General features: G+C 41.4%; 1 protein-coding gene across 2 annotated transcripts in view; it reads right to left on the bottom strand.

Annotated features, from left to right (window-relative positions):
- The window catches only part of shisal1b (shisa like 1b), a 32,516-nt gene that overhangs the window by 4,715 nt on the left and 5,503 nt on the right, over nucleotides 1–22,298 (bottom strand). Inside the window, exons 2-4 of one of the 2 annotated variants that reach the window (XM_034535269.1) lie at nucleotides 12,128–12,355; nucleotides 8,267–8,480; nucleotides 4,354–4,656 (exon numbers count right to left, since the gene is read on the bottom strand). In XM_034535269.1, the coding sequence (XP_034391160.1) occupies nucleotides 4,354–4,656; nucleotides 8,267–8,480; nucleotides 12,128–12,194 (584 nt within the window). In that variant the 5' untranslated portion in view covers nucleotides 12,195–12,355. Of the gene's footprint in view, nucleotides 1–4,349; nucleotides 4,657–8,266; nucleotides 8,481–12,127; nucleotides 12,356–22,298 lie in introns of those variants that run through there. The other variant, XM_034535268.1, reaches the window with a different exon arrangement.

A 22,298-nucleotide genomic window follows, 5' to 3' on the forward strand; every position in this document is an offset into this window, starting at 1 on the left:
GTTACTGCGTGATAACGCTGAGTCACTGCGGTCTTACTGTAAAGACGCGGTGTTACGATCGAGTCAGGTGAATGTGGTGACAGCTGCCACCTCACCCGGACGGCTGCATCCTTGGCTAAGCTCAGCTGGCCCAGTTTGAGTGAGCGGGTTGTTACTGTGGTAACTCGGTGCCAAGTCATTTATGAATCACCGAGTGACGTGTTCTGTTCATGTGCAGTGGTGACATTTGATGTCGCACAACATCTCATTTCACCCTCTTTTATTTATTCCACTTCTGGCTGATGCTAAGCACACAATAAACCAAGGTTGAATCATCCATCCATCCATTCATCCCTTAGTTATACCCGCTATTCCTTTAGGGTCACTGGAGGGCTAATTGCACGAGAGGCAGGGTACTCTGGACAGATCATATTTTGAATTTTAACACCAAACATAGGCAAAGAAGCGTCTTTAACCTTTATCGCGGAGCTATATATGTATTGCTCAACACTGACTAAAACTCCATTTATGTCAAATACATGCAATAAAGCCAGACTGAAACGATAGCAGCAGATCAGATAGTTATTGCAGTTCTGAGAGAGGAGAGTGTCAAGCACACTCCACAAGAATGTCAAATAAGTGATAATATCGGAGATGCTCACCGCCAGCCGGCTCCTTTAAAAAACATTCTTCTGGTGTCAAGATATCCACATACTGCTGCTGCTTCCCACTACCAGTAATTGCTAAAGATGTGAAATACTGGGCAAAGAGGGTTGGCACAAACTGGGATCCTGGCCAAAGTTTTAACGTCCTTTAATGTTCTATGCACGAGAGGACAACCAATCAGGACTTTAATGCTGCTAAGCACTTTATAGCTTCCAGTTTAAAGGTGCATCGTGTAATGTCTAGCCAGATGCTCCAAAGAAACAGGGGGCAGCATTTCACCTATATTACTGGGACCATGCAATACAAATTTCCAGTCATCATTGTTATATAGAAACTAAGAAGCCATCTATTAAATAACAGTAGGGCAAGAATATGACTTAATTACTGAAGCTCTGCTGGGTCTAACCTGTGTAATGGCAGCAATAGAAAGTGTGCTGATCCGGTGGTGAGTCGGGGAAGTAGCCCAGGATCAAACCCACGGTGCTGGCTGGTTGTTTTTAATTGCTCTTGTTCGCTCCAAAACACAAATAATTGTTCATATTTTGTTTTTACCTCATCAATATTTCAGTCCGCCCCCCCCAAAAGAAATTAGCTGAGCTGTAATTCATGATCTTTTAACCCCTGTGGTACAAATACCTCTCATCAATCATTGAGTGGGACATTGCTATCATTACGTGCCACATTGCCTGTGACTAAAGTCACATCTATTGTCACAAAGAAACAATGCATTCTTCCTATATCAAGTCAGAATGATCTATAATGGCTGGCTCGGCAGAACTGTTGTTTTTTCACATGCAGGAGATTTCAATAAAGGGTATGCAAAGAGAAAAAGTAATAACAGTTTCCCAGGCCGCCCACACTGAAGCCCCAGCAGATCTGCGGCATACCAGCCTGCTCACGTGGCGATATGGTAAACAATATGACTGCACGCTGAAAGCCAAAGCTAGAGAAAAAGATCTCTGCATGTCGGGAAATAGTTTAATACTTTGACTTTCTGTGAGGATTGCTCCGATGCACCGGTGACCATTGGTGCTGGATTCCTGACTCGCTGTGCGACTGGGTTGTTTTTAGACGCCGCTGCGCCAGTTGAGGGATTTGACCCCATCTCTATTTGTTAACATTAGGTTAACAGATGTTCAACTAACTGGACCCAGTTTTCTGAGAAATTACCCCGTAACTTCTCTGGGGATAAATATCTGTATCACCACAAATAAACCCTGGGCCGTGTGATGACGCACTGTGTGGGCAACATCAGCTGTGGCGTACATACAGTATCAATCCTCCCTAGTTAACACATTTAACAAAACTGAAGCGCTGTGTTAAGCTGCAAATATAGCTATTCTAGTCTTGCCCCAGAAACTGTGTGTGGATGAATTTAGCTCCCGGCATCTGTCCCTTTTTTTTCCTTCTTCTTCTTCTTTTTTTACTCATTTGATTGATTATCAAAGAATATTCATAGCTCCTGACCTTAAAGAAAAAAATATGCAGAGGGTTATTACACATCACTTATCCATTGTGACGCTTTCCCCATCAGTCATCATTGAATTACCATGAATTTAGCATTCTCTCGTTTTTTACGCCCACTTTGTCAATGAGCTTTTTGCACCTTTTTATAAACATCCTCTGGCTTAAAGCTGGAGCGCTTCCAGCGCAGGTCAACCTTGTAAGCCTAGGATTGATGAGTCCTATCATATCGAACTGACTTCATGTCTAATGAGGAGGCTCCATTGGTATGTCCAAGTGTAAGTTAACCACTTTTCCACCAGCAGAGCAGCCCCCGGATCCTTCTGCAGCATCCCAGCTCCCCTATCTATGACTCGCACACTCAACGCTGCTTCTCAAAGCCATTTGTCAAACCTCTGCCCACATTAAATTATCATGACCCGAGAGAGATATCTACCTCAAGCGAGAGACTCTGAGCCCCAGTCAGACAGAGTGTCGGAGTCGAAGAACTGCATGAAAAATGAACTGCACAGAAATGTGAGTTTGTTCAGACTGTGCTCTATGCTTGAGTAGATTTGTTACGAAAGTATGAGCAATGGCTGCCGAAAAAAAAAGGAATAAGTTCCCCGCGGCTGTTATGTAAATCATCTTGTATGTTTTAACAACAGTCGCACGTAGCCCAACACACCTTGAGGCTCCTGTGACTGCTCTCAAAACGTATTGACAGGATCAACTGAAAGGACAGCAGATGGTGTTTTTTTCCACAGGAACTCCATGCGACTCAGAGACGGATCGTTCAGGTTAAATATGAGTTAGGGGCCTCGGGCGGGCAGTGCAGCTTTCACATTAGTCTGTTCTATTCATTAATAATGATAGCTCCCTAATGAGCTGGTCAGACTGAAAACCCACATTTCCCTTTTTTAAAAAGAAGTTGATGTTGAGACAGAGTTCGGCTATTGTATTTTGAGATGAAAGACAAACACAGATCAGATATGCTTTGCAGAAACTTATACATGAGTGAGCGCAAGGAAGAATCACAACAAATCACTGATAAAGAATCCATCTCAATGCATGGGTTCCCTCTGCAATACCGACTATGACAGGGACATATTTAGCAATATCATTGGTCGGCAGTAATCATGTGTGTTTGTGTCCTGTGTGTATCTTTGTGTGCGCACTGCACTCTTAATAAGGAATGCAAGTAAACAGGCAGCCTGATGTTTGAGCTTCATCTATGTTGGCTGGGGAAAAGTATGCCAGAAATGCTCTAGTTTGTCCTGTTGGAAACACTGTGTTGCTCTCTCTACGTGACAAAACACTTGAGGAAAAAGAAAAAACAAGACAAGAAAACGAGACACAGAGAGAATCTGTGTTAAAAAAGGAAAGCGGTAAAAGAATATTTATTAAAGGGACATTTGAAGTTCTTTCTTGGCATCTTTTACACTATTCCAAACAACAGCAAGAGTCTGCTCTATAATATTAGAGTAGAACACATTAAACACATAATCAGCATAATGTAACACATCTTACTGTTTGGGTGGCCTTTCGAAGGTCTTCAGTTGTTCTATGTGCTCTAAAATAACTTCTTTAAAGTTTCTTTAAAGTATTTCTTTCCCAAATATTTTCAGAAATACACAATATCTACCACACAGCACTTATTTAAAAAGAAATGCGTCACTTTTAAAGCAGGTGTGCCCGTTACTCCCATTATTTTCTCCCATCCCAGTGGCGAATAACACCTGGAGCAAATGGCAGGAGTTGAGGTTTCATTAAAACAAAACGATGACTGGCGTGTTAACTGAATGCCAAATTAATCAGAGCACACAAGGCAAAATTGCTCCCTAAGTTACCATATGACAGCAATGTAGCCTTTAAACAGAGTCTGGCGCTGTGCTCAATCTTTTTATTTTGATGTGTGTCTATACTTTATCTGAATTAAGGTTCTAAGGGTGTCCTATTGGGCTTTCTAAATTAAATGGATTTGACTATAATTACTTAAATTAAAGCTACATCATCAGATTGTTCACTAAACTGATCTACAATCCCAACAGTCTTTTCCAGCTTCCTGTCTGTAATGTATAAATTATTATTTGCACACTGCCAGCGCTCCCATTGAGAATATTTCCCGTAAGACACCAGCTGTGGTTACCCAGGTGATTTGTAAAGTAAATTCTAGTGCACGCTTCTCTGATTCTTGCAGCGTTACAGTAGACATGCTTGCCAAACCGCCGGTTGGCGATCGCCATGTGACGGAGAGTGACTCACCATGCGGTGGATGTGTTGTAGGGCAGGAGTGTGGGGCTGTGGCTCTCTCCTCTGAGGCTGTGTCTGGGCTGGTAGTGGCTAGGGACCATGGGCTGGGCGGGAGCCTGGGCTTCGCTCTCCTCCGGCATGGACCTCTGCCACTGACTGCGAGCCTTCTTCAGCCAGCGTCCTCCCAGACCCCATTTCTCCAGGTAGACCCGGCACAGCTCGTAGTTTATGGCTGAGTAGTAGAGAAAGTCCAGCGCCAGCAGCACCATGACGAAGAAGCCGTAGATCCACACGCCGACCAGGGCTGTATAATTACTGCGTGAGAGACAGACTATGAGTATCAGGACAGTGTAATCTTGGAAAGATGATGATGAACACGTTGCCATCCAGATACCCTTCAGCTAGGCCCTTAAAGCCCAGCTATGAAGGATCTGCCAGGTTTTCTGTTCATGTGGCAAGACCAAGACGTTCATCAAATCCTTTCTAGTTAAAAAACTGGTTAAATAAACCCACCAAAAATGGATTAAATGGCCCTCCATCTGTTCCATTTGCTGCTTCTTAAATTCTACAACACATTTAATTAGGCACAATACACATTTTAATCCATTTGCTCCTCCGCGGTGCCTCCGAAAATCTGTGCTCCTACTTTTTACTCATCCATTTTCTTCATGTAATACATGATCCAGCTGGATTTAATGTGGCACTCTTGAACTTTCTTTTTGCCCACCCACATCCACAAAGTACAGCAATGTAAATCAGCAAAAAATAGCTCCCTGAGAAATTTGAGAGGCAGCCAAAACGGGGATCCTAAATATCTTTGTTTCTTCGGCGCTGAGGACATTTAGTTCGTGAATATCTCTCAAATCTAAAGTGATTCAGTCCTATTAGGATGATTCTATTGTACAGAATGGAAACATATTAGTATAATATATAACACAAAAAAAGTGATGAACAAGAGCTTCCAGTTCAGTTGATCAAGTGAATCCACTTATTTCTGAAAATGATGCGGGCCTTGGGATATTTATCTGCATAAATGGCTTTAAAACAAACATCTGTTAGGCAGGCGAATGCCACTACTGTACTTAAATCCAATTGTATCCTGATCTGCAATTGCCCTTCTTCACCTATACATTTACCTACAACTTAGTTTATGTGTCCACTCAGGTAATTCGTGGGGGCAACAGGCTATACTTGAGTCAACCATGGAGGTAAGCAAGCAATAACATATGCTCGGGTCCTCGGAGGGATCGATCATGACCACCCAACTAAAACAAATGTTATTCAATATTCAACACAGCTTTCTCCGAGAAGGAAAGCAGAAGCAATGGATTATCTGTCAAAGGTATTTTGTTGTTACACTTGCTTTTCTAAAATGTAATTTCTCTTCCAGCTCTGTATCATTCCAGCTACTCTGTAACTACATGGTGAGCGATGCGCCGCAGAGCACTGACTCGTGAAACCCTCAGAGGACAGACGTCTTTAGTTTTACCTTGACCTGCAGTACATCTCTAACTTTATTACCATTGTGTCCATGCAGTGTGAGTAGAGAGCAGAACTATGGGCAGTTTAACTCACTTGGACAGTCGTAAATATCAGACCCGCAGTCCTATCGCCCAGTGAGCCGGGATGAAAGAGTGGCTAAAGAGGCCATCTGACACTAAAATGAAATATCATAACCTGCTGCAGGGGAGTGTGAACCACCAGGGGCAGAGGCATGCTGGGAGGGCATTAATACAGAGGGCTGAGAGCTCCCACTGAACAAGAGGCTCGTTTTTCTGTCCCTCACTTAGCTGAAAGCTGTTATTAATGCCGCAAAGAATAAATGTGTTGTCATGTGTATGTGTACTCATGCTATAATGTACTGTAATTCTTGCATCTGTGCTCCTGTATGATAGGATATCATAGTGATACTTGATATCATAGCCAGCACTTAACACCTGCCTGCGTGAGCTATCGTGTGGAGGCGTCCCTCTCACAACACAACGGACTGCTTTCAGCATCTGCTCTTCTCTCCGGTGGTTTTGAATGCCTCTGTAGGTGTGGATCAATGTCAACAGACCCTCTGAGTGAGAGGCAAGCGGTGTCAATGAGTGCAATGCTGTCGAGAGAGCGAAGCGTTTGTGAGCAAGCGGACTATAACCAGCTGTTTTCATCGGATCTGAGGAAACGTCATCTCTGAGACTGTTAGTTCTCACCATAGCCGTTCCCATGAAACTATTCTTTCCCTAATTACCTCCAGCGAGCCACGGAGGTTATGCTTGTTCCCGTTTGTTTGTGTTCTGCAGAACTATTAAACCAATGTAATTTGGTGGGTAAGTTCCATCATAGCCCAAAGAAGAGAGCGCGGCAATGTGGCCATCAATAAAGCACTCAATATGTCGCCTCACTGCTCCTCAACCAGAAGGCATATAGGTAGATACAACTGTAATAATTAGTCGATTGACAGAAAAATTATCTTGATAATCGATTGATAATTTTTCACGCAAAAATGCCAAATATTCTCTAATCCTTGAGTCTATGCCTGCTGGACCCGTTTCGTAATTCATCCATGGATTTAATTATTATTATTCTCCAACATCAACATAACATATATCATATATTTTGATCTGGATCCAAAATGCTGACTGAAATGTTGCAAAATGTGTTGTTTAAAGGTAATAATGGAATTTTAACATTTTAATATGATTATATATTGTTTGAATAATTCAATTCAATTCAGTTTATATCAGAGGGCTTTACAATCTGTACACATACGACATCCCTGTCCCAGGACCTCACATCGAATCAGGAAAAACTCCCCAAAAATAACCTTTCACAGGGAAAAAAGGGAAGAAACCTTCAGGAGAGCAACAGAGGAGGATCCCTCTCCCCGGATGGACAGACGCAATAGATGTCATGTGTACAGAATGAACAGCATTACAAAGTTACATAAACACATTACATGAATATGACAATGTATGAATGGAACTCCAATCCATGAAACAGAAGGAGGTAGAGAGGAGGGGGCGGGGCGCATCAGCCGGGCCGAGGCAGGAGGCCGGTTCACCAGGCATCAGACACCTCCAGGTCCAATGGACCCTATGAGACGTGAAGTCACAACGACTCCGGGGAGGAAGCAGAGTTAATAAGGTGCAATGGAGAGATGTAAATCCATCCATAAGGAGAGAGAGAAGAGGAGATAGGTGCTCAGTGTATCCTAAAACATCCCCCAGCAGCCTATAAGCCTATAGCAGCATATCAAGGGGCTCGACCAGGGCAAATCTGATTCAGCCCTAACTATAAGCACTATCAAACAGGAAAGTCTTAAGTCTATTCTTGAATGAGGTGACTTTGTCTGCCTCCCGGACTGAAAGTGGAAGCTGGTTCCATAAAAGAGGAGCTTGATAACTGAAGGCTCTGGCTCCCATCCTACTTTTTAGGACTCTAGGAACCACAAGTAGCCCCGCATTTAGTGAGCGCAGCTCTCTAGTGGGGCAATATGGTACTACAGGCTCCTTAAGATATGAAGGTGCATCACCAATCAAGGCTTTGTAGGTGAGGAGAAGAATTTTAAATGTGATTCTTGATTTTACAGGGAGCCAGTGCAGAGCAGCTAATACAGGAGTAATGTGATCTCTTTTCTTAGTTTTTGTGAGTACACGAGCTGCAGCATTCTGGATCAACTGGAGGGATTTAAGAGACTTATTAGAGCAGCCTGATAATAAGGAGTTGCAGTAATCTAGTCTGGAAGTAACAAACGCGTGGACCAGCTTTTCTGCATCTGTTTGGGACAAGATGTGCCTGATAAAAAATAAAAAAAATAGAACAGATGTCAAATTAAACCAGAAGAAATAGGACTAATTACAAGTACAGGTACAGATTCAGGTGTGTAAAGAGGTCAAATAAGGTCAAAAGGCAGTGTAATTTGATCAATTCTTTCACTTACTTGTGTGCATAACCATCTGAGGTGGTGGTGAGGTTGATCTGCATGATCATCTGGAACTCTGTTTCGTTGCAGCAGTATTTGAAGGCGGTGTTGTTGTGGTGGCAGCAGAACATGTAGGTCTTGTTGTCCGTGAGGCGCGGGCAGTGAAAGCCGAAGTGGTTACCCCCTCTGCGGTCCGAGTAGGGTTCACACACTCGGTAATGAGCGGACAGGGCTGCAGTTTTGTGGAAGACAGAATTATTTTAGGGTATTTTAGTATTTTAGTAGACAAACACACAAACACCCAGTGAAATGTGACTCATGACCTTTTGAGATATAGAGTTTGTATGTGTCTTCCAACTCTGGAAGATGACAACCTTATTGATGACAAATAGCTCTCGAGGAATCACCTTTCAAACCTCAGCAGCCAAACTACAAAATAGTGATGCACCAATACCGATAACAAATAACGGGCAGATATCAAAAAGCTGGATTGGATATCGTGACAATGGGGCCAATCTATTCAATTCAGTTCTATGTTTACTTTATAGACATTACATACTGGAACTTGAATTCCGGTTTAACCTTTGACAAATACTTTGCTTTATTAAAAATATTTACGCTTGAATTGTAATTCCTGTTAATTTTGATTAATCATTCATTATTATTTATTTTTTTAAATAACAATTCATCAATTTATTTGTTGCCTTAAACATACAATAATGATCCCAGTCAATGGGAATGCTTTTTTGTTTTCTTTGGAAGCCTAAAACGTCCTTGACTGGAGATACATGTGTTAATAATAATAATAATAATAATAATAATAATAATAATAATAATAATAATAAGACTAGGAACAGAAAACAAACAAAAATCCGAAGACCCCACCTTAAGCATAGAGGCGTTCATGGCCAAAGCTCATCAACCCAGAAACAATGAGTATTAGGTCATTGCGTAAACATAAATGTGGGAGTGCTTCTGGATGGAAACACCAAATATGCTCCTCAGATTACATAATTGGTTATGTCAGTCCTACTGATAATAGTACTGAGGTTTATTATTGAGCAATGCAAAGAAATGTGATACTAATAGTACTGCATTAAAGTCTGTACTGCGTTAGGAGACGATACATCTGGGCATCCTTGCTGGCACAAAAGGGTAAAAAAAACAATATTGTTTTCGTTGTAGAATCCGGCAATTTACTTCAGCAGCAGCTGGGACTCCATCTGATAATAATAAATCACCAATTTGCCAGAGAAAGGAAGCAGATATGATTTGTGTCAGTTCATGGACTCTCAATGCTTTCATAACTCATCAGTATCACATTTTTAGCATCTTCACTTTTGATTACTGGCAATAAGATCAATAATGAATGCTCTAGTTGGCCTGGGGAGAGACTGTGTAATGTGAAGAGTCGTTAAATTGAAACTGCCCCAAATTTGTGTTTGTTATTTCATTTTATTTACAAATTATTTAATAAAGTAAAGCCTCCTTGAAAGTATAAATCTGGCAAAGATTGGCAACAGTAACAGTGAGCTTTGGTTGTTTCACCATAGAAAAAAATAGCACCTTTTTAAATAGCACCAAATAGCACCTTTTAAAACAACCCAAGAGTTGTCTGAAACCATCAATACAAATAAGAACAATCTAAAAAAAAAGAATTTCTAAAATGCACCTGAATATTTATAGCCCAGAATTATGACCAATATCTCTACCGAAGGAGACATTTTAAAGGTCGAAAAATAAACTTGTTTCATCTCTCTGATGGACCAGACTGTGTGAAGGTGACACTGTTCTTAAATAACCGTAAATACATCTTTGGTATTTATTTACTACAACAAAGGTTGATGCAATTTGTGGGTACCAAAACAGCCAAGCTGATATATGTACAACATTTGTCTATTTTGTAATAAATTAGCCTCTTTGATTTCTTTTGCGTCATCGTTCTCCTTCTAAGCATGAATTAAATTAGGCAATTTCATGTGAAGTTCATCCAGATTAGTTCTATTGTAACAGATTTGTCTTTATCTTGCCTGTTTCCTTTCATCAGTGCAGCCTACAAATCTGGCCGTGAAAGTGTTGTCGCTGTGACATTGATTTAGTTCAATGTCCACTTATGCTGCGGGGGTGATAGAAGTCTTTCAGTAATCTCAGGCATCGATGGATCAGCATTTGAAAGGAGGCATCTCTTTCAGGTTATAATGAGCTCGGTGTGGTCGGCCATCTTCCCCTCTAACGACCCGCAGCAGAACAAGTGGGCGCAGTGAAGCGGTGCCGGATTAGAACTGAAGGGTGGTTTATATCAAATTCTTCATTTGACCTTTGCATTGACTGTACCGTGGTTCTGCAAATCAACTGGTGATATCCCACAACACCTTGCATGTGATGGAGGGGGCAGCAGTTTTGTAGGTGCAGGAAGTGGCGATGAGGAAACAGACGCGCCCTCGACGTTGGAAGTGGACCACGAAGTCCTTTAACGAGACTTAAAGGTGTGGAAAGAGAAGAGTACAAGGGAAGTCTCCAGGCTTCTCAAATGAACAACAGCTGGTTCTGGAAACCGTACAGTTGTAAACACACACCCACCTGCCTCATTTCATTAACGCCTCTTGAAATTTAGGATGCGGTTAACAGCTTGGCTCTAGCATTGCAGTGTGTTTACAATCTGCGGTCGGAGAACTGGCGTGGCTCTCTCTCCCGTTCCCTCACCACGAGCAACATCCGAGCATCAGTCGCTGCTCGAACATCATCATTATTTATTCATGGAAAGGATTCAATGTTGGCAATCAATCGATCATTTATCAAGCAAAAATGACAAATATTCGCTGGTGCTATAGCTTTTCGGGGTTTCTGCAATTTTTTTGCATTTGACTTTGACCGTTGGTGGAACAAAACTAACTTGATTATGTAACTTTAGGATATTTTAATGGTAATTTTAAACTATTTTTATTGACCAAAATATAGATTTATCAGAAAAAGCACATATTGATAATAGTTGATATTATATATATATATATATATATATATATATATATATATATATATATATTATAGTTGTTAGTTGCATCCCTACTATCATTATCACCTGGTTATATGTAGCGTCAACGATTAAATTAAAAAAGGTAATTTAAGAATAATTAATTAATTAATTAATTAATTAACAATATAATTATTCTTTTAATAAAAACTAATTGACTTCAGTTAAGGGTGAGATGTAAGTCCCTTTATTATATCAGTTGATTCTGGTTTTAAATCTACACTGTTCACTGCAATGGATTTGAAGTGTTATTAAAAATTCACTGCTGATTAATATGGGTTTTCCATGTATTCCAACCTGCTATGTGCTTCTGCTACTGTGGCAGCTGTTGTCTGCCTCCATCCCCTATCTTGTCATTTTGCATAATGTATATGTCTCAGAGATATGTGTTGTGGGCTCTTCTCTTTGTATTGGGGTTATAATGTGCTCTCTCCACAGTTGTGCGCTGCATGTCCTCATTTACAGAGCGCCCTTAGGTTCAGAGCTTTTCCCACCAAGTGCACTTTGGCAAGACATGTTTTTTTAAGTCCCTTGATGTTGAGTGTCTTTACCTCAACTTCTGGCCATCAGATATCAACATCTATCTCATTCTAGCCATAAAAGCTGTGTCTTTTGGGGTTGTTTCCTGTATTTAGTTCATGGCACTAATGGCTCTCTCTGTCAAAGACTGAGACCGACATTTCTTTGCCTCCACAGTTAATAGAAACCACTTTGAGCATGCCTATATAATACAAGAACACCCTGAAACTCCTATATGAGTGTGTGGAGGCGCCTGTAGTTACATAAATATACTTTTCAAGGGCCAGACAGGCAGACTCACTGATAAGCACACACTAAACTTTGCAGACCTGCAGTGGACAGCAAGAGGAAGATGACCGTCAGGACATTGAAGGACTGCCGGCTGGTGATAGTCATCTTCTCGTCCTCATGTGGGAAGAAGGGAGTGAGCGAGAGGTAGGGAGGGATGGAGGGATGGAGGGATGGAGGGATGGGGGTGGCTCTGCTTTAGCTGGGCGTGGGCATCCTCTGCTTGTTGACAGATACGCTCACATGACTGCTGCTGGGCGTCAGGACTCCTGATGGGTACAAGACAAGCAGAGAGAGGAACGATTAAGAGATTTGATTTGTATTTAAGGAAGTTCCACCCTAGTGTGTGGACAGCTTGTCTGGCAGTGAGCTCCCATGATGCCTCCCCAAATCTGTCTTCAGGTTTATATAATAGGATGGCTAGGGCATCAATTATAATTGAAATTGGCACTCTGGGCAAAATCCCTATTGTGACAACAGTTTTTCTGTTTTTGACAGGAGAAATATATTCCACATGATGCTGGAGCACATCTTATACATGTATTATATATTGAGGCAAAAATGCTGAAATACTTTGATTAATTTATTTGGTGGACTGACCTTGGCCACTACTTGATAATCGATTAATTGTTTGTGTTGTTTTACAAACAATTGATAATAAGAATAATATTTACTTTAATTTACAAGTTCGTAATTTATGAGCATGCAATTTGGCATTCATTAGTGGGAAAATAGCAACAACAGCTTTTCCACAGCAGGTCAGAAGAATTAAATCTCCCTTCAAGGATGCTTGCAAATCAATGTATGGAGAAGTAAGTTTCCAATAATAAATGTATTATTAAATACCATTTAATGGTTCAAATTCTGGAAATTCCAGCCCATACAATTAAACATAACTATTAGCTGAAGCACTTATTATGCACATATATTGCTCTTTGACTATATTTCCCTGGAATAACTAATAATGCTTACTGATGCATTATATCAGCACCCGAAAATAGTAAAGACAGAGCTAATAAATATATTTATCTTGTGAATGTTTAATTGAAATCTTTCTAGTTCATCAGTTTCTCCCATTTGGAACTGAGATTTTAAAAAAGAAAGAAACACCAGCCAGCAGATATCTGATTATATAACTATGCTTTGCAGTTAAGAGAAATGCTACAAGTGCACTAAATGATGGTGTTCTTAGACTAAGTGTTGTTTTTATCAAATATTTAATGAGTTACAGGAAACTTGCTCCTTCAGCACACTTTACAGAGTTTTGATTGCAGAACTGCTGAAGAGCAGTTTACTTGAAAATGGTGCATGGTGGAAGTTCGGGAACTCTTCTTCTTCTGTCGATGTACAGTTACCATTCAAACTTGTGTCATCCGTCCACCGATGCTAAGGGAGATTAATGGGGTGGCAGCACATTGTGCTGAGCCATGCTTGTTCTCTCCTGTTCTTTGGCAAATGTATTCCTTTAATAGTACCGGAGGAAATGGCACATAAACGGCCAATGAATAAGTTAACGTGTGATGTTTATGGTCATTTATTACAAACTCTGTCAATGAATCATTTGCATTTAGCAGTGGTTTCACAAAGGTAATGTGACTTTGAAGCGCTTATCAGTGGCAGCCGCATGTGACAGAGGCACCCAGCATGAGCTGGAAGATAATGGATGGTTTGTCTCAATTACAGGGTGGCTGAAATCAAAAGTCAGCGAAGCTAGCAACCTTATTGATGACAAATAGTGTTATACCGAGTAATACGTTGAAATAGTTTGTGAAATATGACATTTGCTCCTCAAAACATGAAATCTACACCTCCTGTTTATAAATGTATTTTCGAGTAAAGTAGCAGAATCTGAATTTGAAAATGACCCCAAGACCGTCGAGGGCTTTGTCTGCAAGCTGAAAAGTGTAACAAAACCACATATAAGAAACAGCATCAATGTTCTACTTTCTCTTGTGGTGAAAAAGAATGTAATGGCGGATGAAATCCTGTTTGATGTTGCGTCATCGCATCATCTTTTTCTTCGTGAACATTTTGCAAGCTGTTTTGGCGAAACACAAAAATCTCGGTGGAAGGTTTTGAGGCTTCACTTTGTTTTACGTGAACACGCGATCTTCATTAACCAGTTCAGAATGGCAAAGTCACAGGAGATGATAAATGATGCAAGAGTTTAGCAACGATCTACATTATGTCTACAGGTGTGGGACGTGGGTTTTTTCGATCATTCCATGCACTGATCGGATATCATTTTATCAGTTCATTTATGTTTTTTGTATTTGTTTGTTACAGAATCATCTTCAGGAGAGAAAAAAAAATGGGAAAGGAACTTCTCTTTTTGAAAGAACACATCCTTTATAAGCTGCCCATGTCGGCTGTGAAGAATGTCGAGAGAGAAGAGGCACTCGACAATGTTCACAGCTTTCACACCTTTGCACACGTGGCTTGGCTGACCGCTTAACCGGTTCAGAAAAACATTGGATGGTGCAGACTCCCAAATTAGATACTGACCGGAGTGGGCCGGTGAACAATCACTGTAGAGCGTAGGGTGCAACACCGTTTAACAAACGGCCTTCAAAAGATTTTGAAGCATCACATGATCAAACGTGATAACGTAGCTTGGGCATCGCACGTACTGACACACAGACCTGAGACCTGGGACCTGAAGCAAAACGATGGGATGCTATATGACACAAATCTAACTTGAATTCTGTTCCTCGGAACCAAGAAGACCCGTAATGACCTGCACCCCCTTTTCAGACTAACTGAACTCCACCCTGAAGAAAAAATAAAAGTATATATATATGGTTATTAATATATTGTGAAGATAAGCATTACTGAAGCAAAAAACATGTGCCTGTTCAATGGAGCCTTTGTGGATAAACAAATGGATACCCGTTCTCTGTCAGTTGCTGTGTTAGTTACTGTCGCTCTACCTGTTCCAGCTCCCACTTGTTGCCATGCTTCTTACATAATCCAAACAGCACGGGCTGATGGTGGCACGTGACCAAACCAGTGTGCAGAGCCGTTGCTATGGACCGTATGGACAGAATACGTATACGTGGAGCACAGCAGGCTGTTTAAAACATTTTGATCAGACAAGCTGTTCGCTGTCCAGAAAGCCAGGCAGCTAAGGGTCCCGGGAGGCTTGTTAGAGTGGCATTTTTTTTATATGTTTCTCTGCTCTCTTTATACCACTAGTGAAAGATTCAGTGTACTGTCAGATGACAACGAGGGATTCCCATCCTATCAAGTCCCCCTGCGAACCGACTCCCATTTCCTCTCTACCACTGTTGCCTCTGACGATGGTGTTACGGACGCTATTTCTTCAGTCACGTGCACTCCCATCATTTTCGCATCGCTCTTTGTGCGGTTTCGGGCTGTAAAAGGGCAAGGTTTACTTCATCGCGGTGCGAGGCCTTTGTTTGCAAAGAAGGGAACGTGAAGGGGTTTGTGTAATGAGCCTGATGGTACTGAAGCAGAACGTGTACTGTAAATACACAACGTAGTGCACAGAGCTCCCTGGGACTGAAAATAGAACATAGTGCTCAGCTGATCAGGCGTGCAACACAGATGGAGCTACTTGCTGTTTACGTCTGAGATCAAACTAAAATATACATAAAGACCATGACAACACAGTGTTACCGCTCTCAGAGTAAATGTAAAGACTGTTACTGTACGAGAGGAAATATCTAAAAGATTAACACGCTCCTGGGGTAGTAATCAAAAGCACAAAGAGGTTGTTCATTTGTCCACATGGTCGTCGAAGCTGTTGCCCGGAAGAAGGAAATATTATAAGTGACCAATTACTGCAGCAGGGTAACGGCACACCTTTCATCACAGCGGAGCAGGAGACCCAAATCTGTCAGAGGTTTGATGAGGGAAAGTGCATTGGAAGATGTTGGACTATTTTGAGATTACACAAGGTGATATGCAGCGCCCTTATCTCATGATCAGAACTTGTTTTTGTTCTGACATTAGCTTCAAAGTATGTAACACTTTATCATGCTTTCTAAAAAATCCTTATTTATTTATTTCTGGCCTACTATGTCTTTTATCTGATAGGCTTTCAAGTTTATAAAAGGCACAAACTCGCCATTACAATGCTCTCTCTCTCTGCAGCTTAACTTTATTTTTTAGGTGAAACATGTAGGCTAGTCATTTTGAGTATCTCCATAACCTTTTGGTTATTTATTTGCCTGTGGATGATCGTAGGTGGATAATTATGCACACTGCCTCTTTCATTAGGTTTGTGCACGCAAATACACTCTCTGTGAGTACAAAGGGTCTTAATCAGTGTTAAAGTGCGTCGACAATCACCCTAAATCACGCGAGTGTGTGAGCATCCGGAGTGAAGCACAGTTTAGAGATGAGACTCCCACTTCACGCGGGTAATGAGTCTGCGTTAGCTAAGTGACTGCAACTCATATCTGGGTCTGCCGATGAGCCCGCATCCAAGTACCGATCAGTATGCTGTTGCAACCAGCCCTGCGTCTAATTGATGCTCCCTTTGACTGTCATCATAATAAATTGGGTTTCATTCACATTTGATGACATTAGAGCTTCACTCAGAGGCCCCACGGCGCTCCATTAGGATGTGACTCCAAGTCGCGAGATTTAGAGCTGAGGTCTAATGATCGTCCCTGGCACAGAGAAGGGAACTGTCAATGAGTTAAGAGCGGCAGTGAACCGGACGGCTGGTAAATACAGTAAGCGCCGCCAATGGCTTTCACCGCAAAACAAATATATATACGAATATGTCAGATAACAATGAATTTTAAGACCTTCCCAGTCATTTGATGTAGCTTTCCTGCGCAGCACAGCTGGGTCTGAAACAGCAAACGCTGGGTCAAAGTGGTAGAAATATACTGAGGTTCAACAATTTTTCCCTACCAATGCGCTTAAGATACTTAAATCTGCTACATTGAACTCATTGGGATCATTTTTATATAAAGAGTAACATAAGGCAAGGGATTTTTGTAATTTATAGCTGAAACACCAGCTCTTCATAAGCTTTGTATTGGCCATAATAGCACTCATATAACATAAACCATGCAGACTTGTGGAAAAACTAAACCTTTAACTTAACCCTGGAAAATGTTTTTCCTTACACAACGATTGACCAAACACTTGACGGGGAATTCTTTGTTTTCGACAGCTGGAACTGATAAGAATCCACCAAAGAAGTTAACTGTAAGTCAAAGCAATTTAACTTACTCTAAATATATGTGGAATATGATTTACTGTTCACAGTTTATACCTTGTTGTTAAGAACATGTGTTCTGTGCCAGCTCTGATGGCTCTGAAGAAATGTAACGCTGGGCTGCATGATGCATAATTTAAATTACATTTCTTGTAATTACCCACAGGCAGTCTGTGAGAAGGAAATGTAATCCCATGAACTTTACATTTAGTTGTATTGCCCTGCGAGCTTTTAGAAAACCTCCCGAATGAGTTTGTATAACAAAAAACTGGTTAAAAGGAAAGGCTGAGTCATATCTTAGTTTAAATGATTTTAAATGTATCTTATTGTATATTTGTATTAATTTAAATAGTAAAAATTCTAAACATTATAGACAAATAAAAGCAAGAGCTATGCTAATTCATTCGGGGAACATATACTTCCTTTTTTGCTCCAAACAGGCACAGCCAGGTATCTTTCCATTAAACTGATGAAGCACTGTCAGGGTAATAACTGCTCATTCATTTGCGTTGTATCACTGAGAGCTCAGAGCTGGAGAGCTACACATAAATATGATTGATGAACAGAGGTTCTTCTTTGGTTTATATAATAATCCACCTGAATAAATATCCCAGATCAAATAGTCTAAATAAAGCCCAGGTGCAGCAGCGTGTTTTGGTCTGGTGGCTTGATGTTGCTTGGGAGACGTCTACGTCACAAGAGATATGATGAGGAATGTGACGTCTTTTAATTAACGCCCACAATGCAGTGTCCAGGAAATGAATATGACCAATCGGAAGGGAAGAAAAACACAGCATGGTTGCCATGGAGCTTGTTGTGGAGAGCTTGACCATGGAGGCAACCCACTGGGCTCGGCCACCTTGCTGCATGGGTGGTCTGTTTCTGTTTTTGACTTGGTAATGGTTTGTTAGCTTAACACAAGCTGAAGATGAGAGAAGAGCTGTAATAAAACTTAAATCTGCGGCTGGCTCGCTGAGTTTCTACCCGCTGAGAGCTGCCATGTTGATTGAAACCATTCGGCCTCCCGCTAAATTTCATCTGCACACCCTCAGTTCAGCATCAATTTGGATCACAAAGGAATATTTTTAACCAGATCTAACCAGAATAATAACTCTGATGAACTTTATTTACATGCAGCTCCGTTAATACCTGGTAGAAATGGCAGCACGGCATCATTCTTTGGGACAATCTACTGCAGGAACATATGTTTTTGTTGATATGTCTGCAGAGGACAATATCAGCATCCTTCTGGAAATACCTCCAACAGATTCAGCTCCACTCATCCAGCTTCATTTCAGCTTGCATGAGCAACTGGTATCAAATCTATGGAGGTGATGGGAAAAGAAACCTGACACCATTTCTCAAGCTTTAACCACATACAGAGAGTGAAAGGGGTATTTACAACCCGTCAGAAACACCCCAGAGATTAGCACCATCCAGCAGCTGATAGAAGAGCAGCTATTCTTGATCAAATTAGAATTTAATGTATTGCTTGGCAGTAAATATATGCATACAGTGAGAGGAAAGACAGCTAATGAAACATCTACTGGAGTCTAATCAGTCGAATTCATTATACAATCAAGGTCTCAAAGTCAGTGGGGGGATGAACATTTTGGGAGCCCTATTTAAGATAATGCAGATCTGCAAAGGTCTGCAGCATGACTGAATCCAGGATATTCAATATTATGTATCAAAGGATAAAACCGTTTATTAAAGAACAGGAGAAGCGGCCAGATTGCTGAGCTTCCGTCTCTTTCGAGCACTGAAATTATGAGCCGATAAATCGATTAGTTGAAATACAAGTCGCAGCCCTACTTCGACGAGAGCTTGCCGTCCCCGAGCATAAGCTCTCCTAGATCTGCTTTGATCGAGCGACTTTGAGGATTGGTTGTTGAATCGTTCCACCGCAGCTCCCAACACACGGCTCCATCAAGGTTGGAGCTGGCTCCTGGCTACGCAGAGACCTCGTCTGTCAACGCATCGGCGCTTTGGCACTCAAATTCAGTTTTTCTTTGGTTGTGGGATTGTGACTCAGGGAGGATAACTGGACTCGATTTTGGCTCCGGGTTTCGGGAGACACATTCTGACGACAGGACATTATCTCCCAGACACAAGCCAGCATTGTTTGTTTGGATTTGCTTTAACACAACCGACTCTGGGCTCAGTTCCGCGTCACTCTCCGCCTGACCCCGGATTCAAAATAGAATTCTACCCGCGGACAAATAGCCTGGTGGGAATTTAGAAAATGAAGAAAGAGAAAATCCTGACATGGGACAACAATGCATGACAATAGTGTAGCTGAAACACAGCAGTTTGTGAATCTGTGTAAATATTCGAGGTTACGCAGACCATCATTGGGAGGCAACACAACACAAAAGTTGTCTCTTTGCAGAGAAATTAGGTTCTGATCCAGCAGTTATCTCACGGTATTTACTAATAAACCAATAAGCCTTAAATGGTAAAAACACTGACGTGAGTTATAGTTTGTGTTTGGTGTGCACGGCATTGTACGATAAGTGATCCTACTCTTTGTGATGGAAATTTCAACAAAGGGGTTTTTGCCGTTTTTTTCATATCGGCAAGAAATTCCTGAAGAACATTCTTGGATGAGAAGCCACATTTTACCTGTGCAGATACACAGAGAAATGGCTGCAGGCAAACTCTCCAACAAAGGACAAATGGACTCATCTGTGTAAGTGGCATTTACCTTAAGATTACAATATGATCATTGACTAACAATATATACCTACAAGATGTAACCTATCACATCATTAGATGACCCTGTTCCTTTAAGGGGATTCAGTTGCTCATGTCAACTGACACTCCCTGAAAATATCAATAGAAATAGTAATCCACGGTGACATTTAGGAGTGTCGGATCTAAAAGTGTCTCACCGAGCGCAGAGCATGGGTGTGAGTTTCCCCTCAGATAACCCTCATGAACAATAGTCAGCCTTAAGAGGTTTATATCACCCCAGAACAAACACCATGCCGCTTACTGTGTAGCCTAGAAATAGCTGTGACAGATGTCCAGTGGGGACCTGGAGAGCTCTCTCACACCTCGGGGTCCAAGAGGTCACCTCGGGCAGCGGTCACACTGTACTGCCAAGAATACCTTCGACGAGAGCGGATAATACCCCACACCGCTCCACGTCCAACCGCTAATGGTGTTTTGGCAGCCTGTTCATGTGGCCTGTGAGAGAAACCTTAAACTGCGAAGGAACCGTTTGCGGGGCGTTCCAGCGATCGTTACTGGAAGTGTTGGTTGACTGGCCGTCGTAGTGGCATTGCACCTCGTTAATAAGGCACCTCGTTAATAAGGCTGACCCGTGGAGAGTGAACTCTACTCAAGTTTGCATAACTCTGGCAGATCGCCTTTGAATAATAACTTCCTATTATGTCCTGAAATGCTCTCTGAACACTAGTGAGTTCTAATATTATACATTTGTGCTAAATGCTCGGAAGTATCCACTAAAAAGGTCCAATTATGCCGATTTATGTGACTGGAATGACGTTTTTTTTTATTATCAAACTGGACAATAGCGGATTTACCTGCTGTTATTAGCTGATAATATGTGGACGTGATTACTGTGTCTATTTAAATTATTAGTCATTATTGGAGAGGGGGATTATAGTCTGCCATTTCTTTTGATTCACCATGTAATAAAATGGCTGTCATTTGAGGCCATAATGACTCACGGATTATAGTGAGACCTTAAATAACATTATCTCTGTCAGCATGGTGAGCATATATAGGCTCGCTGCTGCAATATAGACAAAGGTTTACACACACACACACACACATAGAGAGACACACACACACATAGAGAGACACACACACACATACATATGCACACAACAGGTGAGTTTACAACCCCTGTAATGAGGATTGTCTGATATTGGACTCTAGTATGTGAAGCAGCAGTCTCCTTGGTAGCTGAGGTGAAAGCCTGATCTCCCACAGACACACACAGCTGTTATCCTACAGACACACACAGCTTTTATCCCACAGACACACACAGCTTTTATTAATGCTTTTCCTGTCTCGTACCGAGCCGTGACTACTCATGTCTCAGATGCCCAATCTGTATTTATACTCTGGAAGTCTATCAGACACTTTTAGATGAAGATGGATTGTTGTTGTTTTTTAGTAAGTTAATGTACAATAAACAGGTAAAATAAACATGTTGGTTTTATGTGTATTTTAAAGTGGTTTAAGTTAAATCATTCACACCATAATGTGAATATGCCAAAAACAACACATGTTAATGTCCAAAAGGTACACTTTACGGAGCTGCGTGACACATCTTTAGCTCTTTGTTTGTTCCGATCCACAGCTTTACTGTTTATGTTCAGATGAACCATGGTTTTCTGTTTCCTGTGAAAACCCACTGTACAACACTATAGCTCAGCACCAAACAGTAGACAGATCAGGTTAGTGACTAGCTGGTGAACCAAGTGGAGCATTTAGAAGCCACATATTTACCACAGAAGAATACAAAACACTGAGCTGTTTATTTTGTTACTGTTCCTAAAAGATCAAAATACAACTAAGAAGCTTTTTTTCATTGTCTATCCAGCCAATAACAACTGTTTGTCACCATAATAAAGATATTTCTTATCACTTAGGTAATCACAAGACTAAAGCAAGCATCTGTATTGCTCATCCAGAGGTTGCGTGCACAGCTGTGTCCTTCAGTCTTCTCACTCGCCACTTCTTGTTGCCGCTGTAGATGCATTAAAGCCTTTACCTTGACATGCTCCTTTTATCTGGTGATAAAAGCCTTTTCTCTACGTTGCACGGCTGAGCTTAAGTGACAGCGGCTCTGCTGCACCTCCGGCTCTGTAATCAACAGCCAGTGTCCGACAACGACGTTTAACCCTTCGTCCACTCCCCGTGCGTCTCTGCTGTCAATCGCACCAGCTCTCTTCCTTCAACAGCTTAGTCGCGGAGGTCAGTCGAACTTTATCTATTTTGACTTGGCTTTGTTTACTTCTCTCAAATGAAATAACCTG

The sequence above is a fragment of the Cyclopterus lumpus genome, chromosome 6 (assembly GCF_009769545.1).
Source record: "Cyclopterus lumpus isolate fCycLum1 chromosome 6, fCycLum1.pri, whole genome shotgun sequence".
In the NCBI taxonomy this organism is placed as follows: domain Eukaryota; kingdom Metazoa; phylum Chordata; class Actinopteri; order Perciformes; family Cyclopteridae; genus Cyclopterus; species Cyclopterus lumpus.